The sequence below is a fragment of the Balaenoptera ricei genome, chromosome 2, assembly GCF_028023285.1.
Source record: "Balaenoptera ricei isolate mBalRic1 chromosome 2, mBalRic1.hap2, whole genome shotgun sequence".
Classification (NCBI taxonomy): domain Eukaryota; kingdom Metazoa; phylum Chordata; class Mammalia; order Artiodactyla; family Balaenopteridae; genus Balaenoptera; species Balaenoptera ricei.
Window position 1 is genome coordinate 30171386 of NC_082640.1, and position 23581 is coordinate 30194966.

The 23581-nt window shown below is 35.5% G+C and overlaps 1 protein-coding gene across 16 annotated transcripts in view; it reads right to left on the reverse strand.

The window, feature by feature from the left end:
• ZMYND11 (zinc finger MYND-type containing 11) overlaps positions 1–23581 on the reverse strand; it is a 129516-nt gene that overhangs the window by 28501 nt on the left and 77434 nt on the right. For 11 of the 16 annotated variants that reach the window (XM_059912253.1, XM_059912254.1, XM_059912261.1 and 8 more), the window contains 3 exons: positions 20072–20231; positions 13059–13103; positions 10223–10384 (listed from right to left, as the gene is read on the reverse strand). In XM_059912253.1, the coding sequence (XP_059768236.1) occupies positions 10223–10384; positions 13059–13103; positions 20072–20231 (367 nt within the window). Of the gene's footprint in view, positions 1–10222; positions 10385–10843; positions 10940–13058; positions 13104–20071; positions 20232–23581 lie in introns of those variants that run through there. The other 5 variants (XM_059912265.1, XM_059912260.1, XM_059912268.1 and 2 more) reach the window with 3 other exon arrangements.

The window sequence follows — 23581 nt, forward strand, 5'->3', positions numbered from 1 at the left end:
AGAACTCCTCAGTAAAGGCCTTTTTGTAAGAGTGACAGCTCAGGATCCACCAGAGTGAAGCCCAGTAAGTTTTGGTAACTACCCATATCACCTGGCAGCATACAGGAGTGACTTTTGTCAATATCTACAAATAATAAAGAGCGAAACTTCCTATTACATGCCCAAAGTTGCTGCAACCATTGTTAGACGACAGAAATCACATGGCCGAAGCTGTGTTACAAAGGTGGATAAGACATCCACTAACCTAAGATGCACTTAGGTATATTACAGATAACCGAGGGGCTGCTTCCCTTTAAGGGAAAAATAATAGAAAATCTTGAATATCTTCTTGAGTAAGGAATTCTTAAGCCAGTTACAATAATTGCTGGATTATAGCAAATCAAATGAGTCTAGGTAGATACCACAAGACAAAACATGAATAAAGTAATTCAGCCATGCTCAGTGCCTTACAGTGTTTTTTGGCTGGAAGCAGGTAGGAACAAGTTTTGATCCTGTCAAGGTTTATCCACAGCTGATTATTGATAACAATGCCCAAGCACCATTATTTGAAGGAACATTCAGGACTGAATGGTCTGGAATTTTCAATGTGCCCTAGAAACATAGGGCACTTCAGTTGTAGAAACATATTTTAGCAGAGAATTAATTTCTGGAAATACCACTTCTATACACCAAGTATCCAAAAGAAAAAAAGAAGTGTAAAATCAGAAATCCAGGGGTCTTTTCCTTAGATAATATATTTGTGCTGCTCACCTCGCCAAATCCAAGCTCCCAAGTCTGTTATTAACAAGGGCTTCCCACTTTCTTGGGGATTCCCAACACCCAAAATGTTCTTCCCACAGCAGGCTGGACCAGAGGCAGGCAAACTTCTGTGAAGGGCCAGATGGTAACTATTTTAGGCTTTGAGGACATTCAGTTGGTGGCTGTCTCGACTACTCAGCCCTGTTACTGTGGTGAGAAGACAGCTATAAATAATGCATGCATTCCATGAGCAGGGCTGTGTTCCAATAAAACGTGTAGATACTGAAATTTTAATTTCTTATAATTTTCACGTGTCACAAAATATTATTTCTCTTTTTCTTCAACCATTTAAAAGTATAAAACCCACCCTCAGCTCATGAGCAGTACAAAAACAGGTGGTGGGCTTGATTTGGCCCATGGGTCGTAGTCTGCCAACCCCTGGACTATAAGTTCTATGACAGCAGGGTCCATGACGGTCTAGTTCAGTGTTCTTTTGCCAGGGCCTCGTACAGTATCTGTCAAATAGTAAATACTCAATAAATACTAGTTGAATTGAACTAATGGCAGTCATTACTAACCAACTTCATTGCCTCCTAGAAAAAAACATCCCATGTAGTTGAACTCAACAATACAAGATCCTTCCAAAATGTGAAATACTTATTCACACCCAAGCCATGTTAGCACATTCTAGCCACTATAAACCATTTTGTTAATGTACCATTTCACTGTCAGATGACACCTAAACATGGCTGATGTCCTCTAACAACCAGAGGCTCACTTGATGTCAGTGAGCGTGCAGGAAAGCTCCTGAGCCTCAACCCCAAGGATGTGTTCTAAACAAGCACATCCAGTGATTCTGCTACAGATGGCCTCTTACTGGAGAAATACTAGTCTGCATATAAATTACCTATATTGTCAGAGGAACCAGGAAGCTCCAAGCTCTCCTCCATAACTATCTGTAATCACAGAATAGAAATGAATCCCAATGAATTTTAGCTGCACATAAATTGCCTATGTTAAGAAAATCAGGGGCTCTGCAATATTCTCTATAACCACTTGTAATGCTGGAATACAAAGGAATCAAAGAATTTATAGGAAACTCAATATTTGAGATTTTAACAGTAGAGCTGGTCTGGTGGGAGTGGCCCCAAGCCCTACTATTTCTCCTCTGTACCACTGGGACCCCAGCAGCCCCTCAATGACAATCACTTTCTAGCACAGTCTTCTAAAAATATGCCAATGTTCAGTCTTGTTCACCCCCGGTACCGACACACTGAAATTAACTCTCCTCTACAAGAGCAGAACAGAACACCACACCTGCTGCCAGCACCAGCGTAGGAACTTGGTTAAACACTTCTGCATTCGGAGTGCATGACTCCCTACAGCTCCATCCTACATCTCCCACGGCCAGTCCAGCAACAATCATTTGCACTTGAGTTTCTGGCACTAGTTTTTTGGGTTTTTTTTTTTTTAAACTTAAGTGAAAGGAACTTAAGTTTAAAAATCTCCCCTAGGCTGTCACAAATATGCCTTCTTACTCATAGGTAAAAGTTGAACTTGGAGGATAATTCAAACCACAAAGAACATCTTGAGGTGGATTCTTGGAGTGTGTTGGCAAACATGACTCTACTCCCAAGCACTCCCTACTTGAGAAGTTGCTCCTACAGAATCACTAACGCACAGGGTTTCCAAACTTCTTCATAGAGATTTACAAAACAGCACTGAATGCTACTTCAGCTGTATCTATATTTATTAATTTTAACAGAGTCAACTCTTTGCTCTCTGATTGAGGTTGGGAGGTTTTGACTAAGTTCAGATGATATAATCAGCTTTGTATCTGCCAGTGTAGGGTGATTTACCAACTATTAAAGTATAGTCTCAAATTAATTTCACAAGTCACACTACTGACTGGTATTGTGAAAACATGGAGTATTTCTATATCCACTACATCCACATAGAAATTGCTATAATACTAGCTATAGAGAGAAGGGTGTTATGTTATTCTTGTTATGTCAGGAATTTTATCATTCAAGATTAAATTTACTTTTGGACATAACTTTAAGTTCTTTTGCAGCATGTTATAGGGATTTAAGAATAGGAAAGGAACATTCGAAAAAGTTTATGGAACACAGGTTGTGTCTACTTGTTCCTTCCATCTTCTACCAACACTAGTCTTTAAAGAAAGAACAAGATTCAAAAGGCAGAGGGAGGACGGATTCTTCAATGGAGTAAACCTTTCCATTCTCTCTTCTGAAAATAACTTACATGTCTCTGTTTTGGGGTCGCGGAATAAGTATCATATGTTCTCTGCTTAATGAGGCTGACAACCAGCCAACATTACACTACCTACCTCCCCACTCCTTCCCCTACCTCCCCACTCCTACCTCTCCACCCCTTCCTCTCCCGCGTCATCACCTGCAGAGACAATAAAAGGAAATTGTGTGCACTTTGTACATATTTTCAGTACATCAATACTGGAAACACTAAATGAGCTTTCTATTTATCTAGATTAAGTTGTAACCATCTTGATGTAGGAACCAGCCCAACTATTATCTCTTTAATCCCTTATAGCTAAAAATAAAAGATAAAGCTCAATTAACATTTTTTAAAAGCCACTAACAAGATACATCTCAAGGACAAAATACACCCCAAACATTTCACACTCACATCCAACCCTTTCTGACTGTAACTTGTTAAATTCATCATGGGGAGGCAATGTGGAAAGTGTGGAGATTTTTTTCTTTCTTGCTCGGCTCCAGGTAGTTTTATAAAGAGCTTATATAACAATACATGAGATTTTACAGTTTTATATCCTAGATCCAATTTTTAAAATTCTTTATCAATGTTCCCATTACTTTTTCCTCTAGTAAAGCCTGGAATGAATACCAAAACTGCCTTATGAAGTAATTGGTTCAGACAAAGATCTTCTTAAAAATTAATTTTCTACTTTTGTGAGTATAAAAATAAGATCCCATTGTCTTTAAAAATTGTAAAAAAAAATTTGATTAATGTTCATTTGTAGCTTTTAATACTATGATTGTCTACATTTTTTAAAAACGCTTCTTCTATTTTATTTAAAAATCAAATCTCTACTCCAGAATTGATAATATGTATCTTGAAGGTAAAGGTACTTACTTTCAGGGTGAAAATATTAATAAACTTCCCACATTAAAAAAGGAAGACTAATCAGAAAGCAAGAACAGTTACAGTTTCACAGTAGATACACAGAGTAAAGAATATACGTTAAAGTATTTTCGTTTCGCATTTTGTCCTGTTTCACTCATTAAATGAGAATTCTCCTTAATTTTGAGATTTAAAAAAACTATACTGCCTACATACCCAAAGGAATGAAAAATGAATTCAGAAGTAAATTTCTATCTCCACTTTCAAGAAATAGCTTTCATCATGAGTCACAGTACAAATGACTCAAATATAACTTACCCAGAACTAAGTTAACAGTGACAAGTCAGTATGTACCCATGGTGACCTCCTAAATAGCAACTCAGTCTTGGTTTAGTTTCAGTAAACAGTTAAATTCCCTTGTTTTCAGTAGCTGTCTAACGAGTATACTATACCCCATGTGAAAAAAATATATATACCTGGGGATTAACATCCAATCTAAAAGTTAATTTTAAATGCTTTCTATAGACTTCTTTCTGTATATATCTATTAAGTTTCCTGTAAAATAGACATCTTCATTCTAAATATTTTAAGGAGAAGCTGCAGTAGTAGGGAGATTTTAGGAATAATTCCTACTAGTGTAGCTCCCTTCCTCGGATCTCCTTAGATGGCCTACTAGTCAAGCATCAGAGAATCAGGCGCTGCAAATTTGGGAGAGCTTTGCGGATTATATGTAGAACCAAAGTATTCTTAAATAAGTAAAATTCTCCCATATAAATTCTTCTTCATTTTCTTATCTATATTTTCTTGTGTTTCTGTATTTTATTAGTAGGCTAAGTTGATTCACCATACATTTGTACATTAACACACATTTTAAAGTTTGTGGCCCTTAAACAGAGAAAAATACCATATGAAACATTTGTGGGCAGATGAGTATTTTATAGTTTTAAAGACATACTGGAATAATATACCCCCTATCCAATACTTTGAATGGTATTTTTCTTTTGTGACTTAAGTTGATCCCTTCATATATAAGTCACGACAAGTGCATCATAAATGGGATGTAAAGTGAACCAAAGATGTTAAGGATATAAATAGTAATACAACATTTTTATATTATAAGACGATTATAAAAGCCTAAGATATGGGTAAGGGAATAAGAGGTACAAACCACAATGCATAAAATAAATAAGCTACAAGGATATTTAGTACAACACAGGAAATATAGCCAATATTTATAATAACTAAATGGAATATAACTTCTAAAAATTGTGAATCACTATGTTGTACACCTGAAACATATAATATGTATGTCAACTATACCTCAATTAAAAAAAAAAAAAAAAAAGACGTCCCAACTTAAAAAAAAATCTTTGGATGGATTTCACTGGAGCAGCACAGTGGACCAAATATGGGAAAGGAGGCAAGGAGGTCACTGCAGACTTCCCATTCTAGTACTTTCCATGGGAGCACAGTTCAGAGCCCTACATTCTGCTCCCTAATGACAGATTTTAGTCCAAACATAAAATTTTCATTTATCTGAATTTGAAGGGAGCAGTAACATGAATCTACAACTCCTTAAAGTTATAAAAACAAAATTCATTTATGTAAGGAACATGAACATATTAAAAGAGGATGGAGGAAATAGGGACCTTTCAAAATACTATTGCCTCAGAACTGTTAGCCTGGAAAGTGCCAACTATTTTGTTTTGCTATACAGTTTCCCCTGCAGTTGATCTTCTGATTTTTAGGAAGTACCAGCTTAATAGCAAACACAGCACTATCAAATAGTGTAGCCATTGATCTGTGCACTATACGTTCCATTACACCACACTGTAACTTACACAGCCACAATGCAGTGCTTGCTGTACAATCTGCTGTGCAGAGGAGGGGCAGCAGGGCGCTAGCTGGTTGATAACCTTGCTTTAGAATTCTTCCAAGTCGTAACTATGGCTTGATGGGGAGAAAAAAATGCCAGGCCACTCATGAGGCTGACATTTTATACCAAAATGTTTCTCTTGGAGTACTATAGGCATTTAGATATGCAGTTATAACACTGCACTGTCTAATACAGTAAGTAGCCATAAGCCGCATGTGCCAAACTGAAATCCAGTTCCTGGGTCTCCAAGCCACATTCAAGTACTCAACAAACACATGCCCAGTGGCTCCTATTGGACAGCAGAGAGAGAACACTTCCATGCCCATAGAAAGATCTACCAGATAGCTATGATCTAAAAGGCAACATGGCGCCAACCTGGGGCGTGGTCTTAGGGTTTCCTGTAAGATGTCACCTTGCCCATGTATTAAAAAACCCAAGTAGATATCATTCAAATAGTACCATGATGTTTACCAGCAGGGTTGGAGGCCAGCAAGTGTGCAGTGCGTGCACGCACACACACATACATGTACATGCATAGCTGCACACACACAAGACACGCGCATGCGTACATACGTGTATGCACACAACTCTGACATGCCTACACACATACACATTCACACACAGACATGCATTGCATACACGTATGCTCACAGGCACACACACACACACAGTCTTGTGCACACACACAGGCCTGCCTTCTGCAACTACAGCATCAAGGAAAAAATGACTTTGTAACCTGCAAACTATATAAATGAAAATGAAGGAACATTAAAATGAGATATCCATTTGGAGCCTATCAAATTGGTAACAAAAAATTGGAGAATACTTTCAATGTTGGTATAAATGGGTATAATCTTCTGAAGGACAACTTGATTTTTTTAATCACAAACTGAAATGTGCCTATCCTTTAAGAATTCCACTTCAATGAATTTATTTATCCTGTGAAAGCAATCAAACAGAATTAGGTAGACATATGTAAATTAATTCTTTTTAAAAAATATAATTGACTACATTTTGTTTTGAAGACATATCCTTTAGGCAAATAAAATCATTAAAGCAATTTTCACTTAAAAGTTATGGTTTTCTCATTTTTTTTCCTGGAAAATTCATGGCTATTTCAGGAATATAAAATTCAAATATATCTAAATATAACAAAATATAAACTTCAGTTTCATACAGAAATAAATTATTATGAGCAGACTGCTCTTCCAGGTGTAAGGGGGGCACGATCCCAGACACGGTGGTACTGGTGTCCCATCCCCCGCCCACCCTGACAGGTGAGTTTCAGTGCAGTGTTGCTGGTCAGACAGCACATGGAAACAACATAAATGTGCATCAGGGAAGCCCTTTCACATTGTAGAAAAAAGATGTCTGGGACATTGTTGAGGAAGCAAACTGGCTATGATCCAGCAGTGTATGTAAGCCATCAATCCATCCAGTTACACAGATGGATACAAATGGATGTGCATGTGCGCACAGAGAGGTCTGTGAGCACATTCACCTATGATGCAGTCGCGTTTCTGGGAATTTTATTTTTTTGCTTTATCCTCCTCTAAATTATTTGAATTTTTTTTTTTTTTACAGTAAACTTTTAAAAAAGTAATTTAAAATTCTTTTTTATTTTCAATTAATAAGAGTTCTCAGTAACAGGAGTGTGAAACCGGACATTACTTGAACTTTTTTCAAAGCAAAATGCTAATCTGATATTCATAGGCTCTATTTCAATAACAATCTACTGTACTTGTAAAATAATAGTTTAATTATTGTTTAGAAAGGCAGACATTCCAAAGAAATATCTTCAGGGTTCTGAGATTCTTGAGATTTATTATGAAAACTGAAAAAACTATTCTAAATTGAGAAAAATTCCCATCATTGCCTTCTTAAGATATTTTGGAATTCATCAGATATATGATATAAAGTTACCTGAGCTGAAGTGAATCTGGTAACACAGCTGACAGCTGGGTGAGAGGTAACCTATTCAATGCTGTAAGGGACAGAGGTTATATAAAAACTAGTCTTCTGACCACTATAAAGTATTAGAAATGTTTTCATCTTCAATTTTATATAGCAGTGATTGGCTTCTATCCACTATTTTTCCTGTATTGAAATTTGGCCCTCGCATCTCACCTTCAAAATTCCTTATTAGTAAATCTAATTAATATAGATTCTTTCCAAACATTAATTTCAAAGAAAAGTAGAGAAGTCATTATGCTGACTTGGAACCATAATTTTTAAGTTTCGGTCTATAGACTTAGTTCTCTTAGTCCAAGAATATTTAAATCTGGTCAGTCACTCTCATGTGAGATTATTAAAAACAGCTTTACTGGAAGTCTTGACACATCGTTTAAAAAAATAAATTAACCCAAAACCAACCAAAAAAGATATTTAAAATTCTCTTAGAATCTCAAGGTTATTATTATCCCTCTTCTCAGGAAAGAAACTGTTAGCACTTATCCTTTTCTTGAACATAACAATTAAAAAAATAGAACAGATCTAACATAGAAATAACTATCTCTTTGGAATTTTTAAAGCTCAAGCTAAAACTCACCATCCCCAACCCAGACACAGGCTTTTTGAGTCTAACGAAAGAGTAGCTCACAGTCTATGAAAGGAATATGTGAATCACAATTTTTTATTGACTCATAGCATCATTTCAGTAAGCATAATTATATCACAATGTGAAAATATCTAGCCTGACAAAGACAAAAAGAAAACCAAAGGAAAGAAGAGAAAGGCAGGATGGGATTGGCTAAGTTCTACTTTGGCTATCACATTTCTGTGTGAGCCAGCAACTCACTGAAATTTAAAATTTTTCATCTTATCAGTAAAGAGTAGAGCAAACACATTTAGAAAATGGAATCTGACTACTTGATAGTGAATTCTGACGGAGAAAGCATTACACATTTTCTTCAAAGGTTTAAGTGTTCAACTTCCATTCTTCATGTAAGGAATATAAAACATCTACCATAATGTTTAACCCAACCTCAAAAATCCCAGTGTTTTTGTTTAAATTCTTTACTATGAGAATATGAACTAAATATTAGATATTAAAAAGCTATGGCTATAAAGACACAGGTGTGTCCAGAATTGTATTTCCTAAGTCCCTGAGTCCCTATTATTTGATCAGTGACCACACCTCTTTTATATTTTCACTACATTAATGCTTTTGTTCTTCAGATCTCATTAATTCTTTACTTCCTCTAGTGTAAATTGTTACCAAAAACCAGGAGATATTTACTGGTAAAACACAAATCCATGAGAGTAAAATATGAGTATTAATGCAGTTCCCACATGACCAATAACACTGATTTCTTGTAGCCATTATAATTCCTGCAGACCTCAAAGAGGAGGTCTATACCTTGAGGCCTGATACTGATCTATTCAGACCTAGGGATTTATCACGACTTATCTAGCATTTAGGCATCTGATTACAAGTCATCATTACACATTTTTTAAAATGCGATCCCTATGGTCTCTTTTTTCCTGCCTACTGAATATGTACAGTAGTGCTGTTAAGAAGCATACCAAGGTAATACAAAGCCACAGACACTAAGGGAAGACTAGAATGATCACTGTACTTTGCTCATCGTGCTGGCAAATGGGCCAGGAAATTTTTAGCTGATACCAAAGAGGAGATAATTATAAAGACAAAACTTTTTTTGGACGAATAAATGAGTATTATAAAACATATTCACCAACAGGACTCATGAGTAATCTGGGCAATTTGCATGGTTCCAAGTAAGTATCTTAACAATTGTAAGTACAAAACAATAGAAGTTCCAATCAAATAATTCTTTACTGATCACCATCAATGCCATACATAATGTAGTGTTTAGGCATCTCACATCACTCATATACACACATACCACATCTGCAACCAACAAGCACAGCCATGTATACTTTTCAATGGGGAAATAATATGAATGAAAATAATTGTGGGAAGTACCTATTTTACCTACCAGACTATTTCATTTTGTAGAATTCTTTATATACAACTGTTCCATCCCTCCACCCTCCAAATAAAAGAAATAAACTAACCCATGATATGACAAAAAATAAAGGCAACATTACATGGATATAAAATGGGAAGTATATACAGAACGTTTCCAACAATGTGCCTTTTGCTACCTGTGTTTTCTGAGCAGCAGAGAGGACTGACTGAACAGACCTTGGTATGGGAGAGTGGTTCTTGATTCCTAAAGACTATCCATTAAAGAGTCACACAATCCAGAGGGAATTGTAAAGTAAGAGAAGAGAGTATATTTTTACATGATTGAAACTTTCTAAAATCCATACCCTGAATATGTGTCCTGTGATATTCATTTATGAGTGTTCTATGTTCATTAACCAACATTGCAATAGATAACCCCCACCCTCCAGTACTTTATCCATTAACCTGGCAAGACCACCTGGGATATCTTTGTGCAGCTATTATTAATGAATTCCACCCCTCTGACCAGCACATTAAAGCTCATAGGTACTCACCCTGCAAACTGGGCACTGCCAGTGACTACTGCTGTCTCTAAGCCTGTACTCATCAGACAAACACTTGGAATGATACACACGAAAACACAGGTCACATATCAACACCTCTCCAGGCAAATGGCATTCAAAACAATACCAGTCATGATTTTCTGTTTCCCAGTCCTACAAAAAATACAAAATAGTTTCGTATGACATTTTGTCAATATCTGCAATGACTAAGAACAAAATTGAAACTAAAGTCCATCAGAAGTTAGGCATTATAAACAATTTTAGACATTTACTGTGTTAAAACAAGAGGGAAAAAATACCTAGAAATTCGCTTCTTTAAATTTTTAATTCTCTCCTAAACATATTAATATTCAGAAATATCTTAAGGTGATCTGATAACAAAACCAGTCCAAAATGAAATAAGTCCAAAGCCAATCCCAGTTCTAACATTATCTTTCGTTTTTATATAGTCTATGGGATAATTTCTTCAGTAAATGGAATACCCCAAAGCAAGATCTATAACTTAGTATTTCAAATAAACAAACCTCTGTTTTGTTCTGATTTTTTTAAAATATACTAAGTACTTAGCATACTTTGGGAACAGAGAGAATAGTAATAAATGGTGATGCTCACTATTCTTATCTTCTCATCCATGGTATTGGATGCTTTATTGAAAATAACCATTAATCAGAATGTCCATGTTCTGATAGGTTGTCAAATTTTCAGGGTCTGTTGAATTTGGAAAAATAAATTGAAAATGTGAAACTAAAGGTTTAATCACATTCTCCAAAGGACATTACCACAAAAAAAAACAAAAAAGGAAGCAGGCTTATTTTCTTATTGGGACTATTCCTGGAAATAAAAGACCATAACTGCAGGTATACAGGTTTCTTCAACATTTTCTTTTTTGTTACACTCTTTCTTTTGTACAGCCAGTACCATTTAAACACAAACAGGAGAATAGTGTAAGTTCCCTTAATTTGGAATTCATTCTTCATAAATATCACTCTTAGCTTTTATCAAAAAATACCCCTGTTAAGAGTGATGGATTAATTCTCAACCTTCTTTTGTAGATGTGGTAGTTGCATGAATAAGGGTTAAACCCACATTTAGTGTTTTCAAGGCCACTTCCCAATGGGAATCTTGAAATTTCAAACTTGGGTTCTGCCATCATTTGTCTTTTTATAAATCACTGTCTATTCTGCTTCTGGGAGAGAGCAGCTTTTTCATTCCCTCTTACATCAATAACTCCCCCAATAAATTGGCTTCGATAGAGCACCTGTCTACTAAGCACTGACTCACTGGCACCTAAGGTTCAAATGTATTACTGCTTGACCATATGAGAAGGCTACGTCTCTCTCCTTCAAAAGGGAAGGGAGTTGCTACTGTTCTGAAATTCACACCTTCCAACCCACATTCAGAGTCATGGCTAAAGTACATTAGTAAGTTCTACAAAAATGTAAACTTTTTGGTTTGCTTTTTAGTAAGAAATTGGCGGTCTTTATCAACCAAAGTAATAAAGAAAAAAGCATGACCATTTTTAGTTATTTGCTACAGATGTATAAACTCTGGAGATTTACTATGGAGGAATAATTTCAGTCAGACTGCTTAAAAAATCGTAAGATACTGATTTGACAGAAAACCCTAATCTGTGCACAGTAGGAAAAAATCTCCCCCAAAAAGTCTGACCCAGTGATGCCACAGAGACACAGTAAGTTGTGGTTCCTGGCTGTACTAAAATAACAATCATTGGTGTACCCCTTTCACACAGCTCATAAGTAAGCTGCATTTTAGCTCTTTCAATGTTTGTATCAAAAATCATTGATGATCTAGGTTTCAATGGAGATAAGATTTTTTTTTTTAATTAACTCTTCCCAAGTTTAAAACAAAGGATTTCAGAATATTTTCCTCATATCTGTTCAGAAACATCTTAAAGGATTTTCGTGGCTTATATATACTCATTATTAACAAAAGAAACTGCCGTTCTTCATCATTTGAATTGTTTTACATTAATTCATCTTCCTGTGATTCTCAAAATGGTAGTTACTAGGTTAACTAAGAAAAGGAAGCAAGAGAACACAATTTTGGTGCATAGCTCCAGCCTCCCCATATCACCTCCTACCTTCGTCTATCCCTACCTTCTCCCATCCACCTATGAAACGAGGATGAAAACGGATCTTTCTTCAATGGGGTGTTTAATTCTAGACCTAGTTTTTCATAAAAATTATAGAAATGAAAGTGTAATACAAATGAAGTAAAAGTAGAGAAACATTTGGATATATGTTTATATAATGGCATACAACTAACTTATCTGATATAAAAGAAAGTATGAGCTGGGAATGTATGTGCTGTTCATTCTTTTAATCACTGCAATAGCTGTTTAGAATATACAAAACATGCAAAAGTCAAGTTCAAAAGTTACTACATTCTGAATCCAGGAAACATTCTTCTGAGGTATAAACGATATAAGCATGTTTATTATAGGTAGAGTTGCCTACGGTTTGTCTTTTAGTAAATAGAATTCATTTATACAGTGCTTTTGACTAATACTCAATAATGTATGCCAAAAAGCTAAGTTTGCATTTTCACTGGATTTCACCAGAAATCAGCAACTACTCTACATTCAGTCTGATCAACATCATAATATGTGAAATGCCACTTCAATACAAGAAAGTTTTTAAAAAGCAAACCTATGAGCACAAAATCCAAAACTAGAAGCAATGTAAAGATAGTATGGTTTTAATGAACAATTCTAGCAAGAGTTAACTAAGCTAGCCTAAAGAAAGAGAAATTTAATTTTTAAAAAAGCAGAATTAAAGTAAAATAACATAGTGCAAAATTAGTTCACCTTGTTTGGGGTTGCTGTCCTGGAGAAAGGCTGCATACTGTAGGCCTTTCAAAATAAAAACAAAATAATCTTGGTCTCTCTACTATAATTTTGCTCAATATCAGGCAATACACAGAGCTAAAGGGATTTTGTACATGGTCAAACTGTTTATTATTTGCTTTACGACATATTATTTCGCAGATGATATCAATTGATAATCTATCAATGTGCTAATCATTAATGAAAAGACAGTAGCATGCAAACTCAAGAATCATCACTAGTTTAAGAGGAAACTTTTACTCTACCACAAAAGCTACAAAATGGACATAGAGAAAATCTATAGGAATTCATGTGCCATGAAACCTATAAAGATGTTAGAAAAACATTTACTAACAAATTCAGTGTCATTATAAATTTGCACAAGATCATGAATGTATGTCTTATTGATCTGAAACTGGTTCAAGCTGGACTTTTCTTTAAAAATCAGGAGTGATGAATGTAAATGTGGTAAACTCGATAATTCACCACAGTATGAAGTTTATACAGGCTGTCTTCAGAACCTAGTAGAAAACATTCTACGACCAAGAGGCTCTGTCACCATTTATAGCGTTCAGTTAAGACTCTGGAGCCAGACTGGCTCAAATTCCAGCTTATAGGGTTTTTGTAAGAATCAAACGAGCTACAATTCTCGTTAACTGTTAGCTGGTGTTATTAAGATGATCTATTTGCTATAGAGCACAAAACGGGAATTGACAAGTCACAAAATGATGTGACACTTTCAATTATACACGTGAATTTCTTCTTCAGGACCTTAAGTTCATTAAGACAGCTGACTCTGTAAGCAAGATGGAGCAAAAACACTGTTAACTTGACTTTAGAGAAAACACTGAAGCAAGAGGGCTCAGTGGGAGAACTGTGTCTGGACAGGGCCTCCCAAACTATCTACCCTCATATTCAAAAGAGAGTTCAGCTTTTAAATTAATCCCCTATTTCTACATAATGAGCAGATAAATCTTACATCATCAAATACGTGTTTCATGTGGTATTTTAACATAGATACAATGTAAAATTAATTAATTCTATACAATTCTAGGTTTAGTTTAATTCTGTTAATAAATTCAGTTCATCATTGAGAGGTAAGAATTTTATGGTTAAATATTTCCAGTAATTTTAAATATTATTTTTTAAATTAAAATATTAAAACATTGCTTAGTGAAATAAAATTTAGAAAGAGGGCAAAAAAAGACAGAACTCTCATACACACACACACAAGGTGAAAAGAGTATAACAGGATAGCGTGACCCAAAATATTCTATTGAATAAAGTGGAAATTCTTCACCAAAGCAAGAATAACGTCTAAGTACATTACAATTTGTTTTGCACATAGAACCATAGTATAACTGTTTTCTAATTAATAATCACCAATACTTCACTTACTACTTAATACTTTACTTACTTAGTAAATAAACAATTGTTTATATTTTTGTATCTGATGCAGGTTACGACCTTTGGAAGAAATGTGTAGTTCTGCACATAATTAACATAAATATAATAAAATATATTTCACATTAAAAAAATCAACAGAATCCAAGGGATATGAAGTTTTGGACTTAGGGTATTTAAAACATATGACTGATTAATTTATGACAACTATAATTATAACAAGAAAAATGCAAAGATGTAAACTTTTTAAAAAAAAATCTTACTTCACTGTGCTATATTTATGAAGTGGGCTAGGAAAGTCAATCTGTTTGCAGGCCTCTCAATGTTTTTTCAAGAACAAAGCAAGGGAACACTTCTGGACAGGGCTGTTTAATGGTGTGATTTCTGAAGAGTAAGACATAAATCCAATCCTACCTCTTATACAAAAGATGTGAGCTTCTAGCCAAGTTTTAAGAGGTATATGAACCTTAGTTTCTTTTAGACTGGTCCTTTTGAATCAGGAGAAGCAGATGAAGATGGAAAGAAGTGCCTATCTTGTCCCTCTGTAAACTAAAACTAAATCCACTTATCCCCAATATAACATGTTAATCTCTTCAAGAAACCACAAAATTTGTATTTTCATTAATGATGCTTCTTAAAAGGTATCAAACCTTAACTAAAGACCTACGTAAAAACTAGCATGAGGTCCTGCTTATCAGCAGAACAAACTGGATTATGTAAAAAGTACTGAAGCTGAAGCAGGGCTGACCAGCCAAGACCTGAGCTCATGTCTGCAGTTGCTCTCAAACCTGGTGGAAGGACTTTAACTGAAAATGTAAGCTGTGGTTCCTAAGCTGATACTTTATTTTTGGACTGGCATTAACCACGCAAGAAGAAATGAGACCCTGAGTCCAGATCTGGCAGGTAAGTAAAGAGAGAAGTAGTCTCATAGCAAACATCACCTTTTTACACTTTTAAGTCATCCTCTACACTGGTGACCAAATTATTTAATGTCAGATAAAAAGTATCTGTCAAATTATAGGGGAGAATCATAGCTTTGTGCCAGGGACGATGAATCAAGTTGGGAGTCACCAAATAAATAATGTCAACTGCCTCAATATTAAAACACATGTTTGATATGTTTTATCTGCAAATGATCCATAACTCAAGGTCACCTGCCCTACTATACTTATACAGGCATACCTCGGAGATACTGCGGGTTCAGTTCCAGACCACCGCAATAAAGCTATTATTGCAAGAAGGTGAGTCACACAAATTTTTTTGGTTTCTCAGTGACATAAAAGTTGTGTTTACACTATACTGCAGTCTATTAAGTGTGCAATAACATTATGTCTAAAAAAACGTACAGACATTAATTTAAAAATACTTTATGCTAAAAATGCTAACCATCATCTGACAACGCAGGGTTGCCACAAACCTTCAATTTGTAAAAAAGCACAATAAGCCAAATCACAATAAAACGAGGTATGCCTGTATTACATTAAATATTTTTATAAGACCTTCCTATCTTTAGTGGGTTAAGAGTTTAACTCATAAGAAATTAACTTGTATTTATTACAAAGGGAGCTAAATACCAAACTCAACTCAGCTGAGCAATGGTAAAATTCTGCCCAAGAAATATATTTCTCAAGTTGTTAGAATAGAGGACGTGAAATATCGTGATCGAATATGGATTGAATGTAGCCATCCATGTACATTAGTTTAGAGCAAGCGGATGATGAAGCAATCTATGGAAACATATAGTCTTTCTTTAAAAAAAAAAAATCAAAAGAAACAAGCCTTGATATAACACAACAGTTTCACACTGTGCCCAGGTCTACTGGCCTTTTACCAATATAATTTCAAAAGCTTTAAAAACGATCTCTAAAAGAATTATTCAGATCATGAGTGAATATTAATGACAGAAATCTGGAAATTAAAGATTACCATAGAAAACTTACAAGAGTGTTGCCCAGGTTCAGCAAGATTGTCGTTTTAAAAATTGGTTGGTACATATACTTTTACTTGTTTAATTTTGCTAATATTTAAGCTAACCATCTAAAATTGAGAGAGGCCTCATTTTTAATAATTATGTTTTTCATTCTACTATCGCAAATGGACATATTTAAAATATCACCATGAAGATGCTTGTCTACTGCTGAATTTTATCATAGTTTCTCCAAATAAATTATCACTTCAATAGAGATACAAATGGTGGTTAAGATCAGCATCTCAGAATGTCTAAAAATCATTCCATTCCTAGCAGAATCTCAGTACAATGGAGGCTACTCTTTGACTTACACAGGCTTCCTCTTAAACAGTTATATATAATTATATCCTGAAACAGTCTTAGAGTTAGGCTTTTATTACATGATAGCTGGGTTTAATAAAAATAATATTATTCAAGATATGCATATTTCTCAATTGCATCAAGTTTTTAAAAATAAGCATTGGAAAAAAGGTAGCGAGGCGGAATAAAAACATGACACAACAGACTCTTTGCTCAATGACGGTTGAGTGGCCTAAAGAAATGACACTCTTGCCTACCTTCTCTTTCTCAACATAATCGTGGCCATGAATACAAGAGGATTCCAGCCTCTTTGCTAATACAAGGTATCTCAAGGGATATAACCTGTGGGACTTATCAAGAGGAATCAACTTTTCCCCCACCTCTGAGCTATAGCTACTATTTTTAGAGGTTATACAAGGAAAAGAAGAAGAGCTTTACTACCATTTTTCAAATGACAGAACTTCCTGAGTAAAGAATCTTTGTAACTTTGAATAAAGGTTTAAAAATGAATAGCCAAAAACTCCTATCCCTTTCCTTCCCAAGGCCATATATACCTACTTGACTTTTTCTTCTCTTGATAATGAGTAGAAAGTGAACAAGATAAATAATAATGTACACCTTTCAATCTAAAGACTCAAGCTTTTAGAGGAATCATATCATATACAAAGTGGAGAAACTATAAAGGAGAGTCCCAGACTGAAACGCCAGCATGCAGGGCTGTCACTAGCCCACAAAGTACCTTTGTGCCAATTAGAAAGTTGACCCTTCCCTAAGACTGATTTTGTTAGAACAGGCCGCTTTACTGCCATATGCTAGAGATCTGCTGAATAAACATGCAAGTACCTGATGTCTGAGAAGTAGATGGCACTTCCTAAGCTGTGTGGTTCACAACCGGCCCCAATACACAGCAGCCTGCATGCACAGGCCACACAGTCCCTACAAACACACAGAGCTGGCCATTGTAAGATGACTGTGTTGTGCCAAGCGTGACCCATGTCAGTCACGTGTCCTTCTAGAGTATTCTTAGGGCATGAAAACTGTAGCACACAGACAGCCCCGGGGTCGCCAGGTGGTCCACCGGCCATAGCCATGAGATGCACATATAATTAGTTTCATCATTTTATAGCTGCGCCTTTAATATAGATCCATCATCCTAAGGGAAAATCTCGTAACAAATCTTGTGTTTGAGGTTACGGGTTAAAAGTAAAAAAAACCGTGATGGGAATTTTTGCTTGCTGTTTAGTAAGAAATTTGTGTGCTTTTGCTACACTATATATAGGCACTTCTTGTTTTAAACATACTTATTCACTGGTCAAAAACTTGCTTTGAGTACATAGTTATATGCTTTCTATAGATAATCTCATTTAATCCTCAAAATAATCAAATGAAAGCGATATTAATGTGTCCCTGTTACAGCTGAGGAATGAGGATCAGAGGTTAAGAAATTTCCTCAAGGTCACACAACTAAAAAAATATTTGAGATGGGATTGAAACCCCCATCAATTGTAACATATATGACCTTACCTCTTTCAACTACACTACGTTGCCTATGTATTTTTAATAGTTGCATATTTCATAAACTAGGTATAATTTTTATATACTTAGTTGTACTTAATCATATATGCATACTTGGTATAAAAATGCTTGTGAATAAGAACCAACCAGAATTAATAAAATCTGTATACACTGTTTGATTTACATGTAAGATTTCATCTAGAAAAAAGAAAAAGGATGATGCTATAAAAATATATGCAGTAAGAACATGTAAAAATAAAAGTAGAATACAGAACCTAATGCAGCCATGAACATACAACTCATTAACTGCTTGTTGAATTAAACTGAACAAAAAAACCTCAACTTGAAGGGGAAAAAAAGCACATGGAAAAGGACAAATCTAAAAAGGAGAAGTAAAATCATTTTTATGAAAAAATGTACACATGATCCACAAACCAAAGTCCTGTGGATTAAGTTGCATTTACTATTGGTTAGTTACTATATAAATCTCAGAAATTATTGGGTTGGCCAAAAAGTTCGTTCGGGTTTTTCTGTAATGTGTTATGGAAAAATCTAAACAAACTTTTTGGCCAACCCAGTATCAATATACCCTTCTGTACTAAATCTGTGCATGGCTAAGTGTTTTGGGATTAGAAATTTTATATTATCTAGATTATTTTGAGTGTATAATAAGCTATCAGTTAACCATGGCCCTCCTTTAAATGTCTGCTGTAGATAGATTTATGTCACTTGACATTATTATTATTATTATGGCCTAGCACCCAAAGTTTCTTTATTGGCAAAAAGCTTTACTTTTCTGTAAGGTAAAGAAGAATTAGCTTACAGAAGAATTATGCTGGTATAAACATTTTCACCTAAGTTTTCAAGAACACTTCTAGTGCACAAATCAAGTGATACCAATGAAATTAAACATTTTTTTCTTCCACGTTTTCTGTTGGTGGAAAACGTGAATTTTCTTTCCAGAAACTTTCAAGGCACATAATAAATTGATAACAACAGTGTAAAAAACTAACAGCTTCTCTAAGTATATAACTGATAGCTGCCTCTGTGGACCAGCTCCCCACAGAAAACAGTGTTCTTTGTTTATTGCTCTCAGACCTGACAGGTGGGTGTCTGTGTGTTGGCTCAACTGCCTAGAGCCAGAAAGGGAAAGACAATGTTTTGGGGAAATGTTTCCACAAATAACCAATTTTAAGATTCTGTGTCATTTTTATAATTTTAGGTTTTAGAGAATTCATGATAAAACACTCTCAATGTATCTAATTACTAAATCTATTCCTTTCAGAACTAAAAAATTAATGTTTATTACATTTGAAAGCTTTCCTTTACAAAAACAGACTTTTCATGAAGGTATTAGAAAAATCAAAAGCAAATAAGGTAGGAAGACAGAAATATTACACATGAAACCAACCTTTACATTAAAAAAAATGTACTTCTATATGTGCCCCTAAGTAAAAAAGTATATATCCCTTTCAAATCTGTCTAGATGGCATCAACATTATCCTCATCGAAACATTTTTTACTAATATTTACTGAAGAAAATGCTTAGGGATACCATTAAATTGTGCATACATTAAAAGGGCTTTCCTTTGTTTTATTTTTCAGATTCAAGGTAATCTAGACAGAAAAAGCAGGCTCCAAGTTTTCTCGTAAAGAATCAGGAAGGAAAGTATCCATCCTACCAATATAGGTCCTTAATGTTAATAAAAACTGTGGAAGTGAATATTACTAAACTTCTGAAAATAAATTTCTATGGGTTATATATATTTAAATAACGTTCCAGATTTATAAAATAAAAAAAACTTACAATCTCATCGCCTGGCAACCAATATCCTTCCTGTTCGATACCAGCTTTTGAACCTTTGCAGCCCACTGTTAGCGTTTCCACAATAAGACCATCTTTCACAGCCAAGCTCAGCTGACGAGTGGTCTCTTTTGGATGCATACCGTGGACTCGAGACATGTACCTGAATACAGAGGAAAAACAAATTTAAAATCCCTTAGTACTAAAAAATAAAAATGAATAAAAATAAGAAAATAGAGGTGATTTCTCTTTTATTGTGACATACTTAACAGAGCCCTGCAGAAAGAGAGAAAAGCCAGTCCTCAATACTTAACTCTTTCAATTATCACGATATTTTAAAACTTAAATCTACTTTGTATATTTAGAGGAATATTTGCTCAAAATAGTTCCAAACTAGCATATACAAATCATTTAACAGATTTTAGTCACACATCCCATTTAGTTCTAGCCTCTGTAGCAACTGTCACTAACCTCCACTCTACAGATTCTAAGTCTAGAATTTTATAATCTTCAAGATGTTAGAATATAAAGTACTTTTACTCAAAACTTAGGGAATGACACTAAAGAAAATAAAGGAATTACACGAGTGGTTGTCAACATATAAAGAAAACAAGAATGCATGCTGTGATCAATAAGGCAAAAATGTGATTTTCGATTAAATATATTTTGAACTAGATCACTAAAGAATACAAGCTCTCCCTGATTTATAGTTACATGGCATTTTTTAATTAAAAAAATTTTATTTCAAACACACCCTATACCACAGAGAATAATACTGCAGATTCTCTTGTACTCAGCAATCATACTGAACACATGGCATATTTGCTTCATATCATTTTGTTTTTTAAGGAAATAAAATGTTACAGCTACAGTTGAATTTGTGCCATTTTCCATTCCCCTCCAATCAAACCCCAACACCCTCTACCAGTAAACTAGGATATCCCAACACAAAAACATACTATGAGACAAACCAGGCTGGCCTCAGTCTCTCCAGAGAAACATTCTGTGCTGGAAGACAGGGCAGAAGTGCCCAAGGGTCTGCAAGAAAATTAAGTACGACACAAGGATTCTGTATCCAGTTAATCTGTCATTTAAGTATCAAAGCAGTCAAAACAAATCATTTTCAAAATGCAAGGGCTTCCCTGGTGGCGCAGTGGTTAAGAATCCTCCTGCCAATGCAGGAGACACGGGTTCGAGCCCTGGTCCGGGAAGATCCCACATGCCGCGGAGCAACTAAGCTCGTGCGCCACAACTTCTGAGCCTGTGCTCTAGAGCCCACGAGCCACAACTACTGAGCCCGTGTGCCACAACTACTGAAGCCCATGGGCCCTAGAGCCCGTGCTCTGTAACAAGAGAAGCCACCACAATGAGAAGCCTGCGCACCACAACGAAGAGTAGCCCCTGCTCAACCGCAAGTAGAGAAAGCTCGTGCGCAGCAACAAAGGCCCAACACAGCCAAAAATAAACATAATTAATTAATTAATTTTAAAAACAAAAACAAAAAAACAAAATGCAAGAACTTGGGACATCCCTGGCAGTCCAGTGGTTAAGACTCCACACTTCCAATTTAGGGGTTGCGGGTTCGATCCCTGTTGGGGAAATAAGATCCCACATGCTGCTTGGCGCGGCCCAAAAATTAAAAAAAAGAAAGGAAGAACTCATCACTGAAGAAACTTCTAAACTCAGGGGATGAATTTCAAGCAAGACAAGGAGTATACCGTGGCAGAGGGACTGCAGAGCCTTCTGTGTCTACAGTTCGTGGAAGAGAACTGTTTTCTGTTTAGGAGATAAATAACTTTATATAGTGCTATTTTCTCTGCCAATGCAGTTAACTGGAGGATAAGAAGGAAGTGACGAGGGGAGTCGCAGCCCCACTGTAGTAGGAGAAGGGCAGGAGAAGACAAGGTGGAGTCAGTCCACACAGACTGATTTGTCAACTTTACTGTCAGTCAACAGAGACAAATCATGCAGTAGAGGTATAAATATAATTTGATATATAAAGGTCAACACCAATGGAAATAATCAACTGAAGTTTGGAATATGGGAAGGGAAATGGGCGAAAGTGAAAATGTACTAATTTCCTCACTGTTCACAATAGGGCGCCAACAGAAATTCTCTTAGGAATTAAGCACACCACTGCATTTAAGTTTATAAAAGTACTCTTTGAACAAAAAAACAAAATTTCTAAGTTATCTGAAGAAACTCATAACACACACATTATGTAGTAAGACAAAAACCAACAAAAGAAAGGATATTAAACATGAGGACCAAAACCAAACAAGTTTGTCTTTCTAATATATACAAATTGGCTAAACTCAACAATTAAAAGAAAAAGTCATATTGAATCACAAAACAAAAAATATACTCTCTACAGGAGACACACTTAAAGTGACTTAGACTGAAAAAGAATGGGCAAAGGCATATCATAAAAATGCAATCCAAATGAAACAGGGATCAATACTGCAATGGATAGGATTTGGAAATCAGGGCAAAAATCATTTTTAAGAAAGACAAACAGGGCATAGGTAGTTATAAAACAAAAACTATAAGAAATAAAGGAAATACAGGAATACAGAATTACGAGACTTTAATTCACTTTTCTCAGTCCACAAAAACATCTACTGAACAAAATTAAGTATGGATACAGAAGACCTAATTCACAAGACAGATCTAACTGATTTTATTCTGAAATCCAAAAAAACTTGTCAGTAAGTCCCAGAAAGATTCATTAAAATTGAGCATGAAGTCAGCCATAAAAATGACCTTGGGACTTCCCTGGTGGCACAGTGGTTAAGAATCCACCTGCCAATGCAGGGGACACCGGTTCAATCCCTGGTCCGGGAAGATCCCACATGCCGCGGAGCAACTAAACCCATGTGCCACAACTACTGAGCCCGCAAGCCACAACTACTGAGCCCGTGCACCTAGAACCCATGCTCCGCAACAAGAGAAGCCACCACAATGAGAAGCCCGCGCACCGCAACGAAGAGTAGCCCCCACTCGCTGCAACTAGAGAAAGCCTGCACGCAGCAGCAAAGACCCAACGCAGCCAAAAAAAATGACCTTAACAGATTCCGAAAGTGATATAGACATTTCCTAGTTGCAGTGAACTTAAACCAGACATTAATAACGAAACTAGAAAACTTTCATAAACCACTGAATCAAAAGGTTATCTGAAAACTGCAAAAAATCTAAAAACAATAATTAAAAAGCTAAAGCAGTGCCAGTGAAAAAAAAAACACAAAAATTGTAGAACAATTAATCCAAGAGTCCCTTCTCAGTGAAAAATAAAATGAAGCCATCGTTAGCTAATCTAATCAAGAATGAAGCCACAAAGCACAAAAACATACAAACTAAGAAATGTCTACAGAGACAAAGCCATATATAAAAGGGAAATTGAAACAGTCATAAGCAACTACTTTGTTCATTTCTGTGCGAAGATATAATCACTACGATATTCTAGGAAAATATAAATGACCAAAAGTTGACCACAGAAAAAAAGAGAATACTTAA